The sequence below is a fragment of the Buteo buteo genome, chromosome 11, assembly GCF_964188355.1.
Source record: "Buteo buteo chromosome 11, bButBut1.hap1.1, whole genome shotgun sequence".
In the NCBI taxonomy this organism is placed as follows: Eukaryota; Metazoa; Chordata; class Aves; order Accipitriformes; family Accipitridae; genus Buteo; species Buteo buteo.
Genome location: NC_134181.1, coordinates 39727114 through 39751136, shown reverse-complemented (window position 1 = coordinate 39751136; position 24023 = coordinate 39727114). Strand labels below are relative to the sequence as shown.

Here is a 24023-nt window from a genome sequence, read left to right as displayed (position 1 = left end):
TCTGCTCATGAGCAGTCACTTTTTCAGCTGTTTATACTAATGGAAGTAAAGTAGATGCTTGTGTTCTACTGTGTCAGTGACTGGAAACTTTAAAAAAATTAAAAATAATTTCCCCCTTAGTTTAGTCAAGTAAGTTGCACAAGAGAAGCAGGCTGCTCTAAAAGGAGCAGTTCTATTGCTTTTTTAATAGAAATGAATAAAGTTAGAGCTCCAACATGAGCAAAAAGCTTATCAAATGCATTACACTAGCATTTGCTCTCCTACAAAAAGGAAGTAGGGGTGTTTACTTAGATGTGTCAAAAATGCTCCCTCTGATGTTATGACAGATACAAAAAGGGAAGTACAGTGATTTCAGACACCCATTCAAGCACTAAACCCTTGCCAACAGTAGTTACTACTCAGCCTGTTAAGAAAATGTTCAACCCTTGGTTCTACTCTAGGCATTTTCCCTAATATTTTTTCTAAGCTTGGAAGTGAGATACCTGCATAAGTGAGCTGAACTACTGCCTTGACTGGAAGGGGGCAGAGTTGAAGCTATGAACAGTGAACCTCATTCACCCTTTCTTTAGAGCTGGTTGATTTTACAAGTTCTTCTAGTACACTGGAATCTCATTCCTTACACTTAACCAAGACTATAAAAAATTGAAATGCAGCAATTCCATTGTATGTCTTCAGTGAGGCCAGTTACCTTCAAAGCAGACTGTTCCTCTCCCCCACATGGAAGGTAAAACTAAAGTTGAAATTTTCTGCAGATTCAGCACAAAGCATGGTTTTAGCTTACACACAAGAACAATGCTAGAAGTTAATCAACATAGTGACATTATAGTTTAGTTAAGAGCAGTTGATACAGACAGCTGGTAGAATCAACTTTATTTACAGAATGTTACTGGGAAAGTGTCAAGTTAAAAAAGTATGAAAACAATCTTACAAGGACAAGCTGGTGATTGCATGTTCTACACAGATTGTTTTAGGAACAACTGCTGGAAGTAAGGGTGACCCCCAACAGATTCCACATTGGCGATTTCAGCTTGCTATTTCTGTACAACATTGTCTCTGCTGGACTGAAACAAACCCACCACAGCATGCTGGCAATTGTTATAATATAGTCAAGTGATTTTTTTTTTTTCTGCTGCTGGTTTTGCATTCAGTGAGACCTAAGAAAGAGCAAGTCCGTGAGAATTCTGGTTTTGCTTTCACCTTTTTTAAAAGAGCACAATGGCCTAAGCTAGATAGAGGACATGACAGCAGTACTAGACTCAACACAAGTGAGAGAGTGAAGTGAGGAACCATGCAGTAGAAGGATGGAAGAGAACACTTAACTGTTCAGGAAACAGGCTTAAAAGGAACATAGTATTTTAAAACCAAATATACACCATAAGATCACAAAACTACCCCATCCTCCCCCTTTCAAGCCACAGAACAAGACTCCAAAGGCAAGCTTCACAGTAATTGCATCAGTAGATGCACATTAGATTGAGGACAGTTCTTGGGACTCCCTTCTGTAAATAGAAGTGAAGGCAGAATAGAACATACCACAGCTATGACTGAGGAGTTGAAAGGCAAGGATTCAAAGGTTCCATTTTGATGACCTTTAGTAACTGGTTTGAAAGATTAAAACAAAGAAAATACTGCAGCTAAACAAGGACCAGCACCAGCCCTGTTGAAAGAGCTATGACCATTAGGAACCTACAGTCTCTGCTTATGGCAGAGTGAAGATCTGGCTTTATCATTACTGTACCAGGTCTCATCCTCAAGGCTGTTCAGACTAAACAATTCGCTCATTTGGTGGCAAGAGTCATACACACAAGGAATCAGACCTTTGCTACACAGACAGCAAGATGTGGGCTTTTTACTTTGACACTTTAGCTACACTGAGTGCACAGTACGTGACAGAAGAACGTGAGAGGGAGACCTAGAGGAGATGAGCAGCAAGAAAAGGCAAAGCAACTTTATCCTGTTCACTCACACTTGGGATATGCAACTTTAATCTTAAAGAAAGTCCCACACATACAATGGAGAAAGATCCAAACCATAGGCACAACTAAAGCTCAACTGTTACCAGCTACTCTTATGTACAGCTGTATAGATTCAAAAAGGCTATTCTATGTGTATATATACAAAAGATTGTTTATACACAAGTCTGTACACAAGGGTCTATACATTTAGTTTTCTGCAGGAGGAATCCATAGCTGCTACCTCTACACTAGAGAATATCAGCACTTCATTCACATATCTTACAAAAACAAAAAAAAATAGACACTTCCAGGATTAAACTGGCTTTGTCTTGCATCTAAATTTCTTCAGGCTTCACTATTCAAGCCATAATGGATCCTTTAGTCTTGATGCAGACATGAGACCAGGACAGGTGCCATGTGCTTTAGTCTCTCAAAAAGAAATTTTGCACAGAGTGCTAAAAATAAAAGCCCCAAAAAACAAACAGAGGTGAAGTCCTGACTATGGACATTTTTATCCAGTCTAAAGAATCGCAAGTGTTCCACCCAGTGGTCACTGTTCACTGCCGGTATTCCAGTTCATCTACACTGATGACTTTGGATGGCATGGAAGGGAGAGGCTGCTGCAAGACATCTGAACCAAACCATTTTGCAAGGCCAATGGGAGAGCCACTTCTCTGGCTGGGGCGATGGTCAAGCTGTGTGTGCCCATGAGATAATCCAGTCCGAGGCAGCACATTTTGAGGGGTTGTTTGTGCGCCAGTGGCTGATCCCTGCGCTCCAGTGCCTGTGAAACGTAAAGCTATTAGAGGTGGAGTAATACGTTCACCCAACAATGAGATCTGCCCTAGAGCAATCGCCTGATAAGGCATGTGAGCTGGACATGGCTTTTACTCATTCTACTAGCCCTGGGAAATCCAGGCCCCACATGTTTATTCTCTTTAGTACTCCCATAAACTGCCTGACACTGCCAGCCAGTTCTGGACACAGTATCATGCAGGTTTTAACTGGAAGAACAGCATCAAATAGCATTTTGAGATAGGTGGGTAGCCTCTCACCCAGCAAGGAAGGAAAGACAGCACATGTGCTGCAAAAGGCAGATGTCAATAGCAACATCTATCTTGAAACTGAATGCCTTGCTTAGAACTTTCTTCTGGCGTCAGAGCCTGTAGTGCCCCAAACTGCTCGATACCCACACAAGATTAGTGATTATGAATATCTAAATTAACAAAGTAGCTTCCTGTTAGCTCAGCATACTGAAACAGGCCAACAAATATAGTACCTGGAGCAGGCTAGTCAGTGTCCTGAAACTCACACTCCTGTTTTATGTTTTAGCCTACCTGATCGTTGTAGTTGCTGTTGCATCATCGCTAGCTGCAAAGGTGTCCCAGAACGTGGATTTAAGATGTGATGGCTTGCTGTTGGTAGTGGATAGAAAGGTTGGCCAAGGATGGGAGCAGATATTCCCTGCAAGTGAGACAGGTCTACCCCAGGAGGAAGCATACCTGTTGAACAAGAAGTGAGGAAACTTCTTGCCTAATAAGCATAAGGAACTTAAAGCAAAACAAACATTTATATATTTAGATAGACTGGAATTTATTGCCTGGTTTTAAAAGGTAAGCTTTGATGTAATAAACATTACCAGTAATGAGTATCAGTTTGTGCTGTTCCTAACACAAAGTCAGTCTTACAAAGAACATGCATTAACTTAAGGGAAAAGAAGTACACGTTACCTGCTTGCAGTAGAGGAAGATGTTGCGGATGAACCCCCTGTGCCAGCATTCTCTGGACCAATCCTGGATGCAGTTGATGAGCAGGTCGTACAATTGGTACATGGGGAACAAGGGGTACTTGATGAACAGGACGAAGAAAAGGGCCTCCTGGTACTGGGGAGGCCATTGTAGGAGTCTTTCTACCAGTTGATTTAGGCCTGTAGTCTTGCTCTTTGGTGCAACGATTTGCTTGGGTAAGAGGTGTGGAACATGCAGAGCGTTGCAGTGCAGGTAGTTTGGTACCTAAGGTGGGCAAAGTTTCTTGATCTGCATTCTCCACAGAACTAGACAGTAGGTTATCTGTAGCTAGAATTGAATACAACTATTATAGTCCACAGCTAGAGATTACAACTAAGGAAAATTAAAGCTGATGACTGGATTTGATAGCTAGATTCCAGGACTAGTTGAACTTTAGTCATATATATATATATATATTTAATAGCAAGCATCTGTCATTCCTGGCTGCTTTTGGCCAAATTATTTCAAAACAGTAACGAGAACGAATGTGTCGCACAGAAATCCCTTGGCAGCAAGCTTAAATTAGGTCAGAATCAGCAGTAACTCCACCTTTAATTCTTATTTTTCCCTTTTCTTAGAAATTTTGAACTAGCAGCATGGATGAGTCAGTCCCAAAGGCAACAGGAGGTACAAGGGATCCTCCCTAGACAAAATTGTAATATGGAGTTGTGCCAGAAATCTAGCCTGAAGTTGTTTTCCAGTTTAGATGGGGGGGGTTAGCAGCAGCCTTCTGTGTCTGACACACGCTTAACAAGATTTGGAACACTAAGGCACCTCAAGAAGGTACTTCCACAGGCCATCTAGATCAGGTAGACAAGGCCTAAAATACCTTAGAATCATCTGCTACTAGTTGAGGTAGCAGTAATAGTTGGAGTGCTAAAAGGAAAAAACCAACTGTGTAATAGGAACTGCAAACTACTTCTGTAGTTACCAGTATTGAAGACAGTGTCATTGCAATTAGACATGTTAGTCTTACTGGGTCAGGCAATTGGTATCGAGCATTTCCTTTTAATAGCCACTTACATCAGTTAGGGTGACAGAATGCTTCCTTGACCTGCTACACTTAGAAGAGCTTAATTGGTCTCAGCTTTGATTGTTCAGTTAAGATGTCCCAAGAGGGCTGTAAGTTGCTTGTACTCAATTACTGGCGTAGAGATATATGAAAGCATTATTGTTAATATGCCTGTTCGTCAAGACCAGATGCAAAGAAACAGTTTTGGTCCAGGCCTCTTAGTATCACTATTACTCACAAACTGACAGGTAAAGAAAAAATGGCTTTAAACCCAACACTGCTGGAAGACTGCACTTGGAAGTGTATCCTCTCCATGGCTCTAATCTTTCCTCTCATTATAGGCTCATTTCTACACCCTCCTCATCTCCACAAATCAGGAATGTCTAAAGTTAGCCTGGGCATATTATGTGCTGAAGCTCTTTGATGCTATTCCAAATCTCTCTGGTGTGTGTTATTTTAAAGCCATTACGATACCTTCATTTGGCCTCTGATTTTCATCTTTACCATCACCAACTTTCATTTTCCCAGAAACTGGCTCCTCTTTGCTTTTCTCCTTGCTCTCGTACATCTTACGAATCACAGAGGTAGGTGTAAAGGAAGGAGAGAGCTGTAGAGAACATAGTAAGAAGCAATGCCTTACTTGGTACTCATTATCTAGGCCACACTATCTTAGTTGTGGGTGGACACCAATTCCAGCACATCCTTTCCATTTAAAGCTCTTTTGAATCAGCCATGCATGCCCATGATTTTACTTCACCTCATTTCATAGCTTTATTCTATCTTAAGCACTCTCTTTAGCTTTTGCAGAAGTCCAATACCTATATTAAAACCAGCAGATGTTCTCAAAGTTAAGTGTACCTTAACAGGCTTGAAAAAGTGGATGAGCTGTATTTTAAGTTACAGCTGTTTCCTCTCCGCTATCAGTTCAGAACAGCAGCTCAACAGGAGTTCCTACAGAGCTGCCTTATCTGTATTAACTCAGGACTGATGCATCTGCAGAAAACTATTGCCTCATTTATATTTTTCCCCCATTCAAAGTCATAACATCTGGAAGCCACTCATTTGGTATACAAACAAAAGTACTTGTTTCATTTAGCAGCTGATCATCTGTGCTAGTCCTGAGCTGTAAATACTTGACTGATTAATCGGAAAATTTAGATCATAGCAACATTCTACACAGTACTGAAGGTAGTGAGGCAACAGCTTGGCTTTGAGATTTTATTTATTTTCAAAGTGACCCTGAAGCTCCTAGGTAATATTTCAACCTACAGTCACTTAGGTAAGTCACTTCATAAGTGAAGACCAGTGTTCTCCAAAGTGGCTAACGGCTTTCAGCACTTGTCCTCTGAAAACTTAAGTGCGAAAATATAAGGGCCTGAGTTTTCATAGTTATCTTCCTTTGGTTTCAGGAGACCAGGTCAAGGTAATATTAATGGTGCTTCTTCAGTTTTAGATAAGATAGTGGTCAGAAAGGGCTGTTTTCCAAAGTGAACACATTAAGTTAAATATGAAGTGTAATTCATTCTTGTATCATGTGGCAACTGATAAAACATGAATATGATTAACTCCTCTATGGCCTCCCTTTCTCCCATTGATTACAGTTGCTATACTCTAGTTACTACAGACACTTTTACAGCTTTTCCTACAATCATTATACATTAGTTACTGACCATGCTAGTAATGGATGCTGTAGGGGCTGGAGAAGATGCATTCCCTCTGTGTCCTGGCGCAGGTGATTTAGTCACTCGCTGCTGCCTGTGACAGACAAGTTAGTAAGAAGTAGCTCTACTCTTGGTACAGAATGAAAGGCAGGATTGCCAAAACCCAATACAAGCTTGAATGACTAATATCTAGCAAAAGACAATACATTAAAAAAAAATCAGTTGACAGTGTACCCCTCAAATTTCAGTCAGATACTCACCTGTTTCTGTAGCCATCTCTGCTTTTGTCCATTTGTGGTTTACCAAAGCCATGCTGATAGAAGTTTGCTGCCTGTATGGCCAAGTCATGTGGTAATGCTAGTCCCTCTAATGCAGCTTGTTGTATTTCCAAAGGACTCATCTGAAGTAGAGTTGTATAAAAACCACACAAATCAGAGATTGTATTTGGTTAGGTTTTTTTTAAGATACTGAAGTTTCACTGCTATAGCTACTAATGTCTTCACAAAGTGTCTGCCCACCAACAGCTGTCTGTGTTATTGACAGACAACAGAAGTTTCAAAAAAATCTTGCACTTGGGGCACTCTAAGATGGGTCCAATTGCAATGAGGTTTTGAGACTAATAAATTGGACTTTGCACCCTCATACTCAGAGTGAACTTAATTAAGCATAAACATCTGAATGCAACAGCTATACATGTGTTTCCACAGGTTAGTTCTAGACCACACAATGTAAAAAGAGATGAGTACACATTAAGCAAAGAGCATTTAATCTAACCTGGGCAGCAACTGGACTCATGGGCTTCCTTACACCTGGAAATGGATCACCAAGCAATTGCTGAGAACCTTGTCCAAAACCTAAAGAACATTCAGCAGTTGTATTTAAAAGGATTAACAGTTTCTTTCAATATATACAATATACAACCCTAAGTTAAACAATTCTACATGAATTAAGGATTCCTTATGAAGGCTCTCAGCTCATCCCTTAAGTCTACACACAGCTATATCTCTTGTCACTAGGCTGGAGAGCTACAGGGAAGCCATAGTAGTGTTTTGCAATACAAATGGCCAAGTAGTCTCTGAAAATTAGCTTCCTATACAGTAGCTGAGCACATTACTCCACACCAGAATTTACTGTGAGGTCTAGATGATCCACCACAGACATCTACATTTTTTTGAGATTAATTTAACATTAGAGACTAGTAAGTAAAAAGGCATCTTGCACTCAAGAGGCAGACACTGACCTGGTTACCCACCAAGTGCCAGGAAGTTTTATTGTTCTGCAAAGAATTCTTTAAAACAAACTCAAGTAATAAAAAAGAAAAACTGTTTTGCAAGCAGTCTCACCAATGGGTGAAGATATTCTATGGCGCAGGTAATCTGCAGAAGCAGCTCTAGTTGGAAACACAGGTGGAATCGGGGGAGAAGGTGCTCTTTGTGTCAGTAAAGAGGCTGCAGGTTCCAAACCACCTATGAGGCCACTTAACACATTTGATGAAGCAGGTCTGGTAATGGGTGGACCAAGAAGTTCCTAAGAATAAGTAATGAAAGAATGTTCAGAGTAGGATCAATTTATACAAATGAGCTCATTTTACTACACTACAGGCTACACTATTTATAGCAAGTTAAAAAGACAAGGTGGACTTGTACAACAAGATACTCCAATTCTGGATTGCCCTTAGAATTAGGCACTTGGCCAGGTTTTTTATTTTCAAGTTGTAATCATGGGAAATAGCATGACGAGACAAATTTCTAAGTAAACTGAACTAGTGACTAGTTCTCTTTCCTCTCTCTAGAGTCTTGTTTGATTAGTGATCCCATAATTGCCTTAAATGTCTTATTTTCAAATAATTTTTGTTTTCCCATTAGGGATACACTTTTAAGTACTCCCCACCCCCCCCAATAAGTACCTGCAGAATATTCTTTGATAGAGGCTGGCCCGGCATCTCTGGAGGTGACAATATGTGGCTCTCGAGGCTCTGCTACGAAAATGAAAACATTGTAAATTAGATGTAGATACAACAAGCATCAAACTCATTAAGAGACAATCCACATTTGTCTCAGTGACAGAAATAATTTCACCTGTTCTGTTAGAACCATAGTTTATGCATCAGCCAAATAAAATTCCAGCAAAATTAAGGGCTGAGCTGGCTCACAGGTCTTCCCTAGCTACGAAAATGCCTAGTGCTGGATTGCATACAGGTAGTTCAACATGCCTTATTCAGGTTTGGGTAAGATATATGAATTTATAATTGTGTAAACTGGAGATGAAATATTGGGCCAAGTGGCCAACTGAAACTATGAACAAACAAAAGTGTTTGTATATTAGACAAATTATTTAAGATATTCTTCTATACATCAAAATTACATGTCAATGTAAAGGGACAGCCAGAAATGAAAAATCTCGATTTAAGTGTGAAAGTCTGCAAATTCTTCACAGGGAAAATTTACATTCTTCATTATCTTTTAGTGAAGTGGGATGAGGCTGAAAGTCCTTGGGTGAATTTTGGCAGGAAAACCAGATGCTTTACACTTACTCAGTTGTTGGAAGTATTTTATGGTGCCAGAAGTAGTTATTGATAGCTTCTGGGTCAAGCATACTGTTTAGGCAGTTAGTGGCAGGATGAAATTTCATACTACAATCTCTTCCAGCCTAAAGCTTGGTATCATCTGTTGTTTAATATTAATCTTTCAGCTAACAAGTATTCAGTTTAGTTTAATCTTAGTACAAATAATTTTACAATCCCATTTTAAAATATTAGACCATACACTGACATACCTCTTAAAAGTCACTAAAGCAAGACATCTGGGCTTCAGGTGTTACCTGTACCCATACTACAAGCATTTTAACAGAGATACCTTTTAATAGCAGCACTAAGGCAACCATTAAACTAACACTAGTGAGTCTTCCATAGAGTGGACTGATGATGTCTGTTATACAGATAGTACCTTTTCTACAGATGTATTTTCGTTAAATAAGGTTCAGACAGGATGAGTTCAAATGTAGGAAAGTTTTAGACACTAATCAAAGTGTCCTCTATAGTAGAGGATTCAGCCTTTTCATCATACAGGATCTTTTTGGGGGCAAGTATTTATAGTCTTCAAGTCCAGATATTAATCTATGGGATTAGATATTCACATAGGTCCACTTTCAAGGTGACAATTATTAGACTTCTCACATGGTATTAGAGTTCTGGGGCTTTTGGACACTTAACATGGAATCAACCCTGTGAACCCTGAACTGAAGAAAGCCCCACTTTTAATTACCTTGGCTAGGGCAAAATGACCAAAGCACCTTCCTTACTTTCCCCTCCAAGCAACAATATTCTAAATGTAAGCCTATATTTAATATCATGCTGCTGTATCCAGTCACGGCTCCCATGTTATCAGACAGCTCATGAAAGGGGTTTCCAGTTCATAACCCATGTCTTAGCACAAGTTCAGAAAAGCCGGGAGTCTGCTACTTACATTGACTTTGGGCTGTGAAGGTAGAGTCCCACTTGCCTTCATAGTGCTGACTAGTTTGTTAAATGCAGTCATATCTCCATCTTTCTTGATCTGTCTGGAGCCAGCAACATTCAATGCTTCCTCCATTTGCTCAGCCATAAATGGAGTAGCAATTTTTCCCTCCTGATCCACTTTCAGGCCTTTTAGGCCAGCTTCGACTTCTTCCACTGAAAGTACAACCCCTGAATGTGCTGAGAAATACAGAAGGAATACTGGTAAGCCATGGTTCTCTGTTTACAAGTGAGCTAATAATTCTTGTACAGGTGTTGAATACAAATTGTCTGAAAACAAGCAACAGCCAAAAACCTATCTTCTGATCTTCATAGTAGCTGTCAAACCATGTCTGACCTGTGTTTAGACTGATATTCTAATATCCAAATTAGGAGTATTGCCATGAACAACTACAGGCACATAAGACTCCACAAGAACCCATTTAGGTTTCCACTGATAAGTTCTCACTAGCTTTCATTTATCCTGCAAGACATGTTACTACATTTTAAAACTTCACCTGCTTTTAATAAAGAATATTCACCTGACAGCTGAGTTTGTTCTTTTTCAATTAGGAGAGTTCCATTTATCTTATACTCCAGGAGACCAGATGGTCTTACAGCCACAGGGTAAGCAATGTCAAATGGTCTGAAGCTATTGTAAGTGGAGAGAATACATACCTGGAAAATTTTGATACTTTGGAGACTCAGTTACACACTTAGTTTGGTGTGCATAAAGTCTGAAGTAGATTTTTTGCTCAGAAATGAAAGCCACTATAGAAAGATTTCACTGGCATAACCAGAATAAGGTACAAGTGTCATTAAGCAGTACTTTTTTCCTGTGTATGCATATATAAATATCTATCAGTGCCCGACATCAAGGCTAGACATGCTTTGTGGACCAGCTAACACACATCACAAGGTATGACACCTTAAGAGAAAAGGCAGAAGAGACAGGAGCATGCCATGGGTTGCTGTAGCAGATGCTGGCCCAAAGAAATAAGATTTACTGGAAATTTGGGCAAGAAGGTGGAGAAAAGAAACAATGATGCAGACATGCAGCATGGAACATGAGGAAAAATATGACATTGGTGGAGAGGAATTGACCTGAAAACTCCACAACACTTGAAGAACTGCACAGCATTTTATGGGAATAGAGAACCCACATCAGGTACTTTTGAGTGCATGAAAGCTTCCCCACAATTTTTTGTTCTTTCATCCTTGGTTTGTGAGGATCAAAGTTGAAAAAGCTTTTAGTAGGAAAGTCAGACTAAGCAGAACACAGAAAGGACTTGTAGTTCTATTTCAGTCAAATTAAGAAAAAGTTCTCCACATGTTAGCCGACACTCCCTACTCCCAGACTGGATGCTTAAGAATATTTGCAGTGCTTGGATGCTTTCCTTCCTAGCTACTTCACACGAATCACAAAGTAGCATTACTTTTTGTTCAGTCCAGTTTACACGGCAATACATGCTGCTTGCCAAAGAGAAACCAATTCGGAATTAGACCTTCAGATTTCACAGAACACATGCATTTTGTACCCTCCATGCATGCTATGGGCCCAAACATGCAAATCCCTAACTTGGAAGTGTCCTTGAACAGCAAGTTTAAAGTCAGCCCTGAACTCTGTCTAGAACAGCTGGTGCTAGCAAAAGTGAATTCTAACAGACTAAGTTCCCTGGAATGCCATGATTCTAGCCAAGTTAGCATAACTAAGACAAATCTCTTCCCATATTGTTGCTCTATATTAACCATTTAATTAATGCACTGAACAGTGAGCAGAGACCACTGTGCTTCAAGTGCTAGCAACAGTCTTGAGAAGTTCAAGTTTACAGTACACACCTGAAAAAATTGACATCCTCAAGCCACTGTTCCATCTTTTTAGATACTGATACTTAATGGATCAATGTGATCCATTATAGATGTTTGCAAGAATGACTTACACTAAGTTTTTGGTAAAGCCAGAGTTTAAATGCCACATAGTTTCAGAGCTGACATTACCAGTCTCCAGTATGACAAACTTATGTAAATGCCATAGACAAAGCTGGAAACTCAGATCAAGACTTGCATCATCTTAACTTATGATTATTACTGGCCAGTAAAGCGGTTCGAGAGAGTCCCGATGTCATCCTGTGATTAGGATGAAAAGAATCAGTGATGATATTGACAACTGAGATCTGTTGAATACTGGAATTTCAGTAGTGTAAGTAAACCTGTAATACTTCCTACTCCTGGACTTGGTAGTTGAGGCTTCCAGAATACCAAGCCTCTTGCCTTGAGATACTGCATCACAAGAACTTGACAATATCTGAAGAGGCACTTACTGCTCTCTCTAAGCTTTTCCTTGTTGGCTGAAAGACTTGAGAGAAGAGGTTTTAAGTCCACTTTGGCTTTCTGTAGCATTTCTAGGATGTCCACTTTGTTTTCAGAGTGGTCTTCCAATGGAATGGGAGCAAAGTAGTTTCCAGAGTTCTGGCCAGGGGAGAGAATGGCTTGCTCTAGACCTGAAACAGCAAAACCAGGAGCACTGCGACATCAGTTTACCAACCCAATGTCTCCAGATGAACATACACTGGTAACCAACTTCAATATGTCACTGAAAAGTTATGCCTCACACCCCTTGCCCAAGATCAGCTGGAAAGTCATCAGGAAGCATGACAAAAGCATTTATAAAAAAAGAACTTATAGCTGCTTACTCTAAAAGCTTCCAAAAGAATGTCAAGTGCTTAAACTGTGGGAGAATTCACTATCCTAAAGCTTAATCTGCCATGTTCTTATTGAATGAGTAGGAAGGAATATGGAAGGAGGTGATCTGACCCTGCATTGTCCTATAATCTTACCTGCTAGCCTCTCCAGTTCCTCATGTGGTGTAGATCTCAAGCTGCTTGACCGACTTCCAGAACGACTAGGATTAGAAAACCACCTGCTGAACCTGCTGGCAGACACTGAACCTTCTCCCAGCACATCTTCTATCATCTAGATTATGGGGGCAAAAAAAAAAGATACTCTTAACAGAAGCAAGATCAGCAACATACTTGAGAAGCTTTACTGTGCAATCAATATTCTTCTGCTGCAGACAACTAGATGCTACTCCCAGAGTTTAGCAGCTTTGAACTGTTTTTTTTTTCCTCCTAATATGGCAGCATTTGCGTAGTCAGCATAACCCATCACACATCTTCTATTTATACCAAGTATTTGTTCAGAGTAAAACTGTAACTGAAACAGCATAATCAGAGCATCCAAAGATCATTAACTATTCCATTTTAAAGTGGATATGCCAAAAAAATTAGAAGCATTTGCCCCAAGAATTACAACAAATCATAACAATTAGTAATTCTGAGAGTCAGCTCAAGGCTGGTCCCTATCACTGTCCAGAAGGAGTACTCTGATCCATTGGATTTTCTGCAATCACAATTCAATTCAGTTCCAGCACCAGCCAAGGACAGTGCCTGGAATGAAGCGTAAAGATTACTCCCCAACTTGCGAGCATCCCACAAGGACTGGGGGGAGAAGGCCAGTAGCTACAGGTTACTTGCTTGCACTTCACATGCTGAACCATTTTGGGAATAAGAGGGTTGCATTCTTCAAGTCAGAGTCTGCGTCATCAAAGTACTAGCAGCTAGCACTTTCTCCCTTCCAGGCAGAACTGAGGTCACTAAGCAGTATATCATTGAGTTAATCTGTCAGAAGTCACTACAGTTTATAGCAACTGTTTACTTCTTAGCTCATCATTACAAGTATTCAAGAAACAGCGCATTATAAAATTTAACTCAAACTAAAGCTCTTCTTATCTTGTAAGATAGCATCCAGTTAAAAACCTGCTCAATAGGCACAGATGAAGTTTTACCAAACAGCACATTTACTTTTAGAAAAAAAAGAAGAGCTTCCTTCTGCCAGAGAAGCTGTTTTCTCTGAAACAAGGGGCTCTCAACACTATTTACAACAGCAAAACCAATATAGTATTGATCCGTTTGGTTTTGATTGTTTGAATCTAACATATTAGAAGAATTAGGACAGTTATGTCAGGAAATGTACAAATCTACTATAACACTCATCACAGACATAACCAATACAAAGAAAGAATATTATGATAAGTTCTGGTTAGTCTGAAACTTGCTTTTTTGACAAATTATAAGCATCTGCCCACTAAAGTTTCATCAGCAGATATTTTGTGATTTGAGAATTCCCTGTTTTTGAAAGGAGTTACCATCTTGTAGGTATGCTGAAAATCAGATTGTCAAGCCTAACAGACACATCATTTACATCTTCTGTAGGGAGAACAAACTCTCCACTATGTATGTATGACAAACCTTTTTTAATGCAAGCAGCTCTTCCACATTAAAGACTAGGTCAGGATTCTACTTTTTTAAACCTTAACATTTCTAAACTGTATATCAGGTCTGTTTCTTTCCTGTCAGAGTATTTTTTTTTTTTTAAAAACTTACCTTTCTACAACACTAAGCCTTTTTACTCAAATTCCATCTACTAATCAGTTATACCATCTAGAATAGTCAAGAATAGCTTTTCTTCCTAGTGATGTAGAGGTCAGAATAAAAACATCAGCAGTTGATGGATTAGGCCTGTGCTTAGTCAGTACTTGCTGAACCCGCTTACCCCTTCTTGTGGTGAAGAGGAAAAAGCATGCTAAGGTACAGACCAGGTACAGCTTTCAGACTAAAAACAGTGAACACTAACCATCTACTATTACCTCTAGAAATCAGATGTTCAAGAACTGCACACTACCAACAGAAGTACCAGAATCCCCATCAAATCATGGCTGGAGGTAAAAAATCCACTATTGGAAGAAACTTGCAGTGCAAGTGTCAGTCTTTCTTCATAGTCTTGTTACTAGCTCCTAGGTGTCAGTAGCATCCCACATATGACCTGGGCTACACAGAGTATCTACTAGTCACATCAATAACATTGTTTAAACATGCTTTTAACTGAATTAATAGGCTATGTTTCTTTTTCCAACTCAGTAGTAATAGTTCTAAATAATGAATTAACCACTATACAGAGGTTTAAGTAATAAAGATTCAAACCCCGTCAGACATACATCCTTTCAGCCACATTACTGGTATCGATAACAATGCAACTATATCTGAGACAGCATTCATCAGGTGTCTCCAGGCTTACTGCCTTCCAGGAAGCTCGCACAACACATCCATTTGAATGGATTTGACTGAAACTTCTCTGAACATATTTGTAATAATTTCAAAGATCATCCACCCAGGATAGTGATTTTGAGTCTTCAAGTAATGACCAAAAAGGAAAAATAATCAGCTAGCTTGCCTCATACACTTTCTTTAGAGATGGAGCCAGTCCCAGGGATAACACTTGAGAAGTAACATCCTAACACTGCAAAGCTAAACCTCTGCAAATTCCTCTTAGACTTACACACTGCATAAAGCAACTTCACAAAGCAGGAAGTTTTAGCTTTCACTGAATGCAGCTGCAGCAAAAAATGCTGCTTATGAATACAGCCAGTTCTAGAAAAACAAAACAAAACACCTCACCGAAGCCAGGCCAGGAACACTTTTATCCAAGTTAAAGAACTCATTGAAGTCAAACTCTCCTGGAGCTGGTTCTTGTAAAACAGCTTCCCTAGGAACTTCTTGATCTGCTGGAGTTTCATTGGCAAGGACAGTTTGTGCTTCATCCTCTTCTGCCACTCCACCATTGCATTCTATCCCTTAAAAAGAAAAATCAAGTGATTGCTGAGTCACTGAACTTGACTATTTCCTATGGGAACAGTGCCTAACAGTCAATGCATTTGCCTAGGAATTAGGAGCATAGGACCAGAATAATCTAGCCACCTATGTGATATTTCATCACTTATATTGTGCTGGCTGCAGTCTGCCACAACAGAAACTAGCACTCACTAGAACTCCTAGCACAGAGCTTCTAGTCTGTAATGAAGGCTATCTACTTCAAGAAAATAAGAACTGCCACTGAATCATGTGTAAACAACTGCATCCTGATCAACCCAGGAAATATACAGAACAGATCAGATGTTACATCACACCAAGCAGATACAGCTGTTACAGTAAGTTAACAGCTGCTGCTGTTTTTCCATCAAGAATCCTTTGGCAGCTCCTGCCTTCTTCCTAGGTGCTCCCAGAGAGCAGACTCCCTGAAAGCTGTTACTTGACACAAGTTCTTAATATTGTCAACATATGACAAATATTGCTCCTCTCCTCCAGCAGGAGCAAAGCACATGTCATTTTAAAGACACAACAAGCTTGCACAGGTGCTGCAAAAAAGCTGTAACATGACTACAAACCTAGTATCCTTGAAACTGTACTACATTTTGGTTAAGTGAATACACAACTAAACCTGAACTCTTCAGGTTTACGTTGTCCACCTGTGGAATTTCTAGCATTAAGAAGTCATCCTCTCTCTTGCCTCAGAGAGATTTATACTACAGCTTTCACAGTGGTAATAATAATTGTAGACTTGAAGTCCAATGACTGCAGACAAATTCAGATAGTCTCCAAATTCATCTTAAAGCTGTATTACTGGCAGCTGTATGTTCAACTCAGTGTTCCTAATGTTAGTATTACTATAAGGAAAAAAAATATTTCCAGTACCTCAGAGCATTAGCTTAGTTTAAACCAAACCTTTAGCACCCAGCAGTGTACAGAAATGGACAAGACCCTTTTAAGAGCCCACAAATTCCTGGTATCATTCAACATCCATACAAGTTTTTTTTCCCAGCCTCACAGTCCTGCCTGCCTTTTGAAAAAATAGTATTTTATCACTTAAAGGTATTTGCAGTCTGAAAGATCAGTCATGGGCCTTACATCTTATGCTTCAGGATGATCAAAACCTATGCAAGTTTAAGATAAAGGTTGGTAAACTACATTATTCTTTACAATTGCCTGGATCTGTAACAATCACCCCTACACCCAGCGCCATACTAGCCAACAAGCAAAGCTTTTGTCGAATCTGCCATTACCTTCCTTTAGTGAGGCTGTGCGTCGTCTTGTACGTTTTCTCCCTTTGTGATCTTCCTCCAGAATTTTATCATCAAAGCCGGTGAGCTCAATGGTTTCAGACTGACTTGTAGGACCAGCAGAAAACCACTCGGGTTCCTCTTCAGTGTAGGAGTCATTCCTTCTTCGCTCCCCAAAGACACGCTTGCTGTCACCAAATTCCCTCTGAAGTGGGATATTAAAAACATTAACCATAAAATGCTGTTTCGTAAGATTCCTCCCTGACCTCCAAAGCAAATTACCACCTTTTTACACCAGTTCTGGATTTTTTTTTGTTTTTTTTTTTTTTTTTTTTTTTTTTTTAAGTTTTATATGCACACTCCGCATGCTCAGTAAGCTTTTACATTTTAAGCTTCACAGTTGAACTTCTGCTTCCTTACACTGAAGGCTATTGGTCTGCCAGTACCTATATAAACTCAGTTTTGTATCCTGAAAGGTAGGCTAGTGGTTTCTCCTTTTTAAAAAAAAAGAAAAAAATTATGTCTGAAAGCATGGAAAGCTTCCACCTGAGGTTAGAGACAACATTCACCAACAACTTCTAGGTCAAGAACTACAAGTGAACTATTAGACTTTTTAATATCTTTCTATTACATCTACCACAGGCAAGGTTTGTAAGCTACACAGTATTAGACACATCCCAGTTGAGCCGTCCAAAGGACTGAAAACTAAGTTTTTGAAGCACTGACTGCTTGCCCTTTACACCATAAAGGTGCTTTTAAGAAGAAATGGCCTACTTGCACAGAACACTCAACTGCTGTATGCAGATAACTTGCCCCTGTTGCTTTTAGTGCAAAGTGTCCAAAACCTCTGATTTAATATGCAATCAGGAAAAGAAAGAACAAACCCTGAAGCGTTTATCTTTGTAGTCCCTCTCACGATCTCGGTCTCTTGCATCTCTAGAATCACGTATGTCTTTTTCACCACCCCGGTGGTCTTTATCAAAGTTACGAGAAGAGATAATTCTTCCGCTGCCAATCCTACGGCCACCAATAACACGGACACCGTCATTCTCCTTTTCTAATGGGCTCCCTGCTCGACGTGAGCTAATAGCTGCAGTTACATGACAGCCACCTCCAAAGCTTCGCCTTTGTGGACTTAAGACTACATCCAAGTCATCTTCTTTCACTCGCTCTCTTGGATCTACAAGTCAAAGACCACACAAAAAGCATTGAATTTAATGTATTAGTAAATACAAGCTAGTTATCTGTATAGTAGCCTCCTGTTCCATAGCCTTGCTGCTATCCCAGAACTTTGCAAAGGAAAACACTCATGATTTATTTTCACGAAGCTAATCTAGCCGAGACCACAGGAATTGCAGAGGAAAAAAATTAAATTTACAGTTGGATATTGAGGAATCATTGCAGTCTCCTAGGAAGTACCTGCTTTCCCACTACAGACCTTTTAAGTACACAGTCTTGAATTGTAGGGAAATTGTCCCCTGTGTTATTACATTGACATTTTACTTGCATTATTACATATGCATTTACTATTATATAGCAAAAATAGTAGGATATAATAACGGACTGCTACTGAAGTCTGCTGTTAGATAAGTTACCAGAATACCAGAAACTAGACTATAGTCGGAGCAATCAAGATTTCCTTGACACTTATTCCATGCAGTCAAACAATTTTCAGAGATACTTTTAGTCACATTTGTGTCATCCCAAAGGAAAGGTTTTGCCAACAGCCTATGTTCACTTTCGAGTCTTGTGCTATAAGAACACACTTACCTACTATCCTACGCATAAGAGAAGTCCGATCTGAATCCAAATCTTTTTTAAAGCTTTCCACTGGTGAAGTTCTTCCTGAACTTGGATATAAAGATGCATGCCACTTCTCTGGATCCCAGACACCATCGCTATGAAAATAAAATTGCAGGACTGTTTGCTACTTGTAGTCTAATAAGTAATTCATAGTACTGCTGCTGAAAACCTGGAATTCACTGACTAGTAGTCTGTACAAGTGAAGCACCTTTCATACCCAACTTCTAAATCTTTGCCTTACTATACTTTATTACCTCATACACAGTATTCTGGATCCCTTCTGTAACAGTAAGGAAGTAAAATACCCAGCATCAGATTATAAAAGAGACAACATATGGACATGTTGTCCCACCAGTTATTGGTGAAGTTTGCTTGGTACACTGAAAAACAGCTCAAGAAGATCACACAGCACTGTTTTTAAGCACTCAGAAAATTCTACCTCAATCTCATACATACTTGTACAATAAATTAATTTGAATAGTAAAGATACTGCTGTTTAGCAAACTTAGAAACACAAGCCAAAACACTCTCACCTTCATTCTTAAATAAGGTACACTGTCAACATGGGAGTCATCTATCAAGCAAGTCAGCTTGTTGCAACATGACCCAGTCAGTCTGTGCTATACAGCCATCTATATTCTTGGTAGTTTTTCCTGCAAGTCCGTAAGACTTGTGTGAAGTTATTTTCTGCTGGATCTCATGTTACAATCTTTGTTCAAAGCACAAAATCCCTAGCTAGAGCATTAAGCCTTTCCTAGTAGATTAGTACTTCTGAAAACACTGTCATACACTAAACTCTGCAGCACATATACCTTGCATCAATGTAAGTGCACTTCTTAGCTAAGAACTTTTTGCAATTTAAACTTTTATTTTGGAAAAAAATGTATATAGTTTTTGTAGAATGAAGAAAATACCTGTCATATTTTTCAGAAAGACAAGAAGGTCTTTGCTTAGAGTAGGGACGCTCTTTAATATCCAGCAGTTCCTCCTAGGAAAAGCAAGCAGTTAATTCCAATTCTTACCCAGACAAGACTCAAGTGACCCAAAATATCTATTCCAGACTGCCTGTTCAATTTAGTGTTTTAATTTGACTACCCAAGTTTCCCAATACGTTGTTTCATTTCCTGTGAAATACTGCAGTGAAAAGTCGACCTTAGACAGCAAGTTTATTTTTCAGTTCTTCTACCACTGACCACTGAACAAACACTTATTTGAAGTACTAAGCCTTAGTAGGTCAGGTTCAGTCCTCATTAACACTTCAAAGGCCATTCACATCATACACATTTACCTATTCACTTCCCTGGACCATTCAGCTTATAAGCAAGACAGGCATCATTGATACTGGAGCTAGTAAGTTCTCAAGATAGAATCAAAATTGCTATGTTTAACACTATATTAAGATTCAGCAGGTAAAAAAAGCATTACCACAATACCAGTTACTAATGTAGATCTGCAAATTCCACAGAAGCTTGCAATTTGACCACCACCAATTCCAAGATACCTAAATGCATGTTATACAATTACCAACTCTACCCAACACCAAATCAATGCTGAATAATTACTACAGTTCTCCCACTTTCTACCAGCTTTCAAATACAGTCCTTAGTTTACTATCGCACACCCCCGAGCAGTTAGTCATTTGAGGCAGACTAATAATCAATCTACACTCTCACTGCAGTTTGCTACACTTAAAAAGCATTACCAGTGGCATGATCATCAGTGCTCTGAATCATTGTTAACTTGGCTGCAGTCAATGTGCACATTTCTAATTAAACTTACTCACTCTCCCTAGGATTACCTTTCTTCAATCTGCCTCACTCCCAACTGTACTGAATTGATTCAGAACTGTGCAGAAATCAGTGGGCAGCTGGAAGGATAAAGGAATCCTAACAGCAGACACTGCACATCAGCCAAACTGAAGGAGGAAATCCCTTTACCTTTTTCCCAAGGATACAATATCCTCTAGAGCTTTTACATCATTATCCCCATGTGATTAAAATCAGTTCGTTAGCTATGGGAGCTTCATACTTGAAAGTTTCCAGACAGCAGCTTCCCCTGGACAAAACCTTAATATGCACACACACCCCCCTACATCTATACCCAAGCATCATCCTGTACTAGTCTTCAGCAAAAAGAGTTCCATTAAAGAGAGGGAGACTAGCCTTTCTGCCCACAGCTTCCCCAAATAAACCTTGATCTACAAGGAACATCAGTGCTGTAACGCTATCATTGCCTGATGCAGATATCACAAGTATTAACAGCACTGTCCATCACCAGACTTGAAACCAACTATTCTGTTGGCCACGAGAGGGAGTCCATAGACTCTCAAGCAGATCCTATTGCAATTCTTCCACTGAAGTGAGGAAAATTTGAATTGTTTCTTGGCTTTCGCTCATTAGCTGTGCGCCCTTGGAGCAACAGCTTCCAAAAAACTAGAGGCGACACAGCTTGGACTATATAACATTCTCATGAGAGTGGAGATTAACAGTGGCACTTCCAGAATGTGTTTTTGGGTGTTTGGTTTTTTTGTTGTTTTTTTTTTTTTTTAATTCTCACACTAGTACTTTTAAGTGGGTGGAGGAAAGTGTGTTTAGCTGTTATTAAACAGTTTTATTCAGTTTAGAAGGATTCATAGTACAAGCCAATTGTTTTCCTACTGGTAGTAAATGCATATAAACTGTTAAAGGAAATCAGCTCCCCCTTCCAAATCAGCAGCACATGTCTTGAAACAGTGTTTCTCTCATCCCTAATTAACAGGAAACTGGATCATGTGAAATTGCCTTACAATGTTGATTACAGGAGCACCTTAAACCAGTTATATTTAAGATGCTACTTGTAAAAAAACCCACCACAATGCAAGATATTTTAACACAGATTGATTTCTGGTGTTTCTTGAGTTTAGACTCCTTGGAAACCAACAGATAAATAAGACTAGATGCCTTCTGGCACTAGTTCTGCAACTCTATCCTGATCAGAAACTACAGGTACTGAATTAACAAAACTGAAGCTACAAGTGGATCAGTTTCAGTGTATAGCTACCACCAGCACTAGCTGAATACTGCCCAAAAAAAGCATACAGAATTTGAAGCTGCATTCAGTTACTACTCTTGAGAGGACCTGGGCAAGGCTGAACAAGTATAGATACACCACTTTTCCAGCAGCAAAAAAAGTTTAAAGAGAGCTCCTCTCCTTCACTTTATAGTTAATTAAATAACAAGGTCTGAACAACAGTATAGTTTACATCTTAGAAGGTTAAGTCTACATCTTTTCAAATAAGTTAGAGATAATTAGAAAGCCATACAATTCCCACGTAAGTTTTGCCAATTATGAAGTACTTCGTTTATTGTTGATGTCTCGTTAAAATAAGCTAGCCCTACTATCTCAAGAGAACAAAGCCACAATGATAATTTTTTTTCTTTTAAAAAACAACCTAGTAGGAAGCTAACAGTTCAGAATTCCTCAAGTAAGATAACAGTCAGCAACAACACACTGTCTCACCCTGTTCCACACTTCAGGCCATTTGTTGCAAACAGTCTTAATAGATTTCCACAAAGCAATGACCACCTGTTCCCACAGGTTTCAGCAATGGGAAAATCAGCCACCATTACAGGCTCTTTCTAAAAGCATGTTTTTCAGCAGTGGTACCAAAACCTCAAGCAAGATTTGAACCTTGAACTCCACAGCGTATCAAACTCACTTAGTATTGAAAGAATCTTTATTTGCAAGTTATTTATTGTTCTTCCACTCATGCACGTACTTAGGTATCACAGCTAAACAAAAGCACCTGTATTAAAGTTTTAACACTAAGCACTGGTTGGAGTCAGAAGCACTTTGACTTCCAGCAGCCAAATATGAGCAATTCTAAGATTACAAAAACTCATCTTAGTAAACACTTTAAAGCTTCCGATAAGATCTAGTGTGCTACATGTTCCAAGGAAATGGCATCTACTGTAAGGAAACATTTTGGTCAACTGCTTACAGGAACATTGCTGAAAGTAGAACTAGAACTATGAAGTGCAAGCACTTGGGAAAGCTGGTAGAACAACATACTTCAGTCTCCACCATAATCTCTCCAGCACATGCTGTGAGGTGCTCAGATATTAAAATAAGGTGGTGGGAATCAAAAAGTGCATCAAGGACAGAACCACGCAGCTACATCAGACTTAACAAGTCGCTCATTTCACACCACCTTGCAAATCCTAATCCAAGCAAAGACTTTTCAGCCTTCACCTTGCTGCTTCACTCTCAGAGAAGCCTCCACCTCCCACTCTACTTCTGTGACCAGCAGCTCCACGCACAACTTCCAGAGGAAAGGGGAGAGCGCTAACCTTTGTGTAACGATGCGGGTATTTTGTCGCAATTCTGTTCAACTCCAGGAAAGCATCACCGTTTTCAGTTTCTGTTACGCCTCCTCTTTTATCCATGGCTACTTCAAAGCCTTTGACCATGGACCTACTTAAAACAAAACCAGGCCATCAGCTTTTGAGACGTACCTTTCTAATGGGTGCATCCACCTTCCAGCCTAAGACCATCCACTGCTTACAGATAACAACCCCATTCCCTAACAGGGCCTTATTATTTTTTTTCCGCCCCTACTCGTAGCCCCCCCCCAGCCCCTCCCGCGGGAACACTCAGCCCGAGCCCGCCGCCCCCGAGCCCAGCTCCTAAGCAGCTTTACCACAACAAAGATCCCGAAGGAGAGGTACCGAGCGGCAGGGCCGGGGAGGGGGGGACATCGGGACAACCCCCCCCCCCCCTCACACCCCCCCCACACCCCATCCCCGCCGCACCGGGAGGAGACGGGCCCCACTCGCCTGGCGGCGGCAGCGGGGTGGGGGGGAGGCAGCGCGGCCCAGGCCCTATCCCAAAGCACCGGAGCCGAAGGGGAGGAGGAGGAGGAGGACAGCGGCGGCGGGGCAGGTGACTCAGCGGATCCTCACCTGCCCCCCCCCCCCCCCCCCGGTCTCTCCCCCAGGGGGTCGCACTCACCGCGCCGGTCGGCGGGTCTCCCGACGGCGCTCCGCTGAAGGCCTTACCGCCGCCCGCGGCGTTTCCTGCTCCCGGCCACCGGCTCCGCTTTACAACCCCTAGACCGCCCTCCCGGCGGCGGCGCCCGGCGCCGCTCTCGATCCCTTTTCCTTCCTCCTTCCTTCCTTCCTCCTCCTCCTTCCCGCGCCACACGCGCACCGGGTCGGCCCCGGCCCCCTCCGCGCTGGCTCGCGCGCCCTCTCCCTATTCGCCCGACTCTGTCTCTCCTCAGCCGCCGTAACCGGGGCCTTCCGCTCCCCACCCCGCACCCATTTAATGGCCCGTGCGCAGGCGCGGCGGCGGCGGGAGCGCGCGCCGGGGCTCTCCCGCCC

The 24023-nt window shown here is 40.7% G+C and overlaps 1 protein-coding gene across 5 annotated transcripts; it reads right to left on the bottom strand.

Annotated features, from left to right (window-relative positions):
• Window positions 1-283: 283 nt before the first annotated feature.
• Window positions 284-23930, bottom strand: EIF4ENIF1 (eukaryotic translation initiation factor 4E nuclear import factor 1). Of its 5 annotated transcripts, none has more exons than XM_075041720.1 (19): window positions 23653-23930; window positions 22992-23115; window positions 19578-19651; window positions 18631-18758; window positions 17745-18040; window positions 16864-17065; window positions 15422-15591; window positions 12746-12881; window positions 12230-12409; window positions 9880-10109; window positions 8322-8393; window positions 7759-7942; window positions 7190-7269; window positions 6676-6815; window positions 6425-6509; window positions 5229-5361; window positions 3686-4030; window positions 3293-3457; window positions 284-2739 (listed from the first exon to the last, which is right to left on the bottom strand). In XM_075041720.1, exons 2-19 carry the CDS (start codon window positions 23109-23111, stop codon window positions 2513-2515), a joined length of 2967 nt encoding a protein of 988 aa, XP_074897821.1. In that variant the 5' UTR covers window positions 23112-23115; window positions 23653-23930; the 3' UTR covers window positions 284-2512. The 5 variants fall into 5 exon arrangements, with proteins under 5 accessions (XP_074897821.1, XP_074897820.1, XP_074897819.1 ...); XM_075041719.1 differs by having other exon boundaries at window positions 285-2739; window positions 8322-8390; window positions 15422-15597; XM_075041718.1 differs by having other exon boundaries at window positions 286-2739; window positions 15422-15597; window positions 22992-23118.
• Between the last annotated feature and the right edge of the window lie 93 nt (window positions 23931-24023).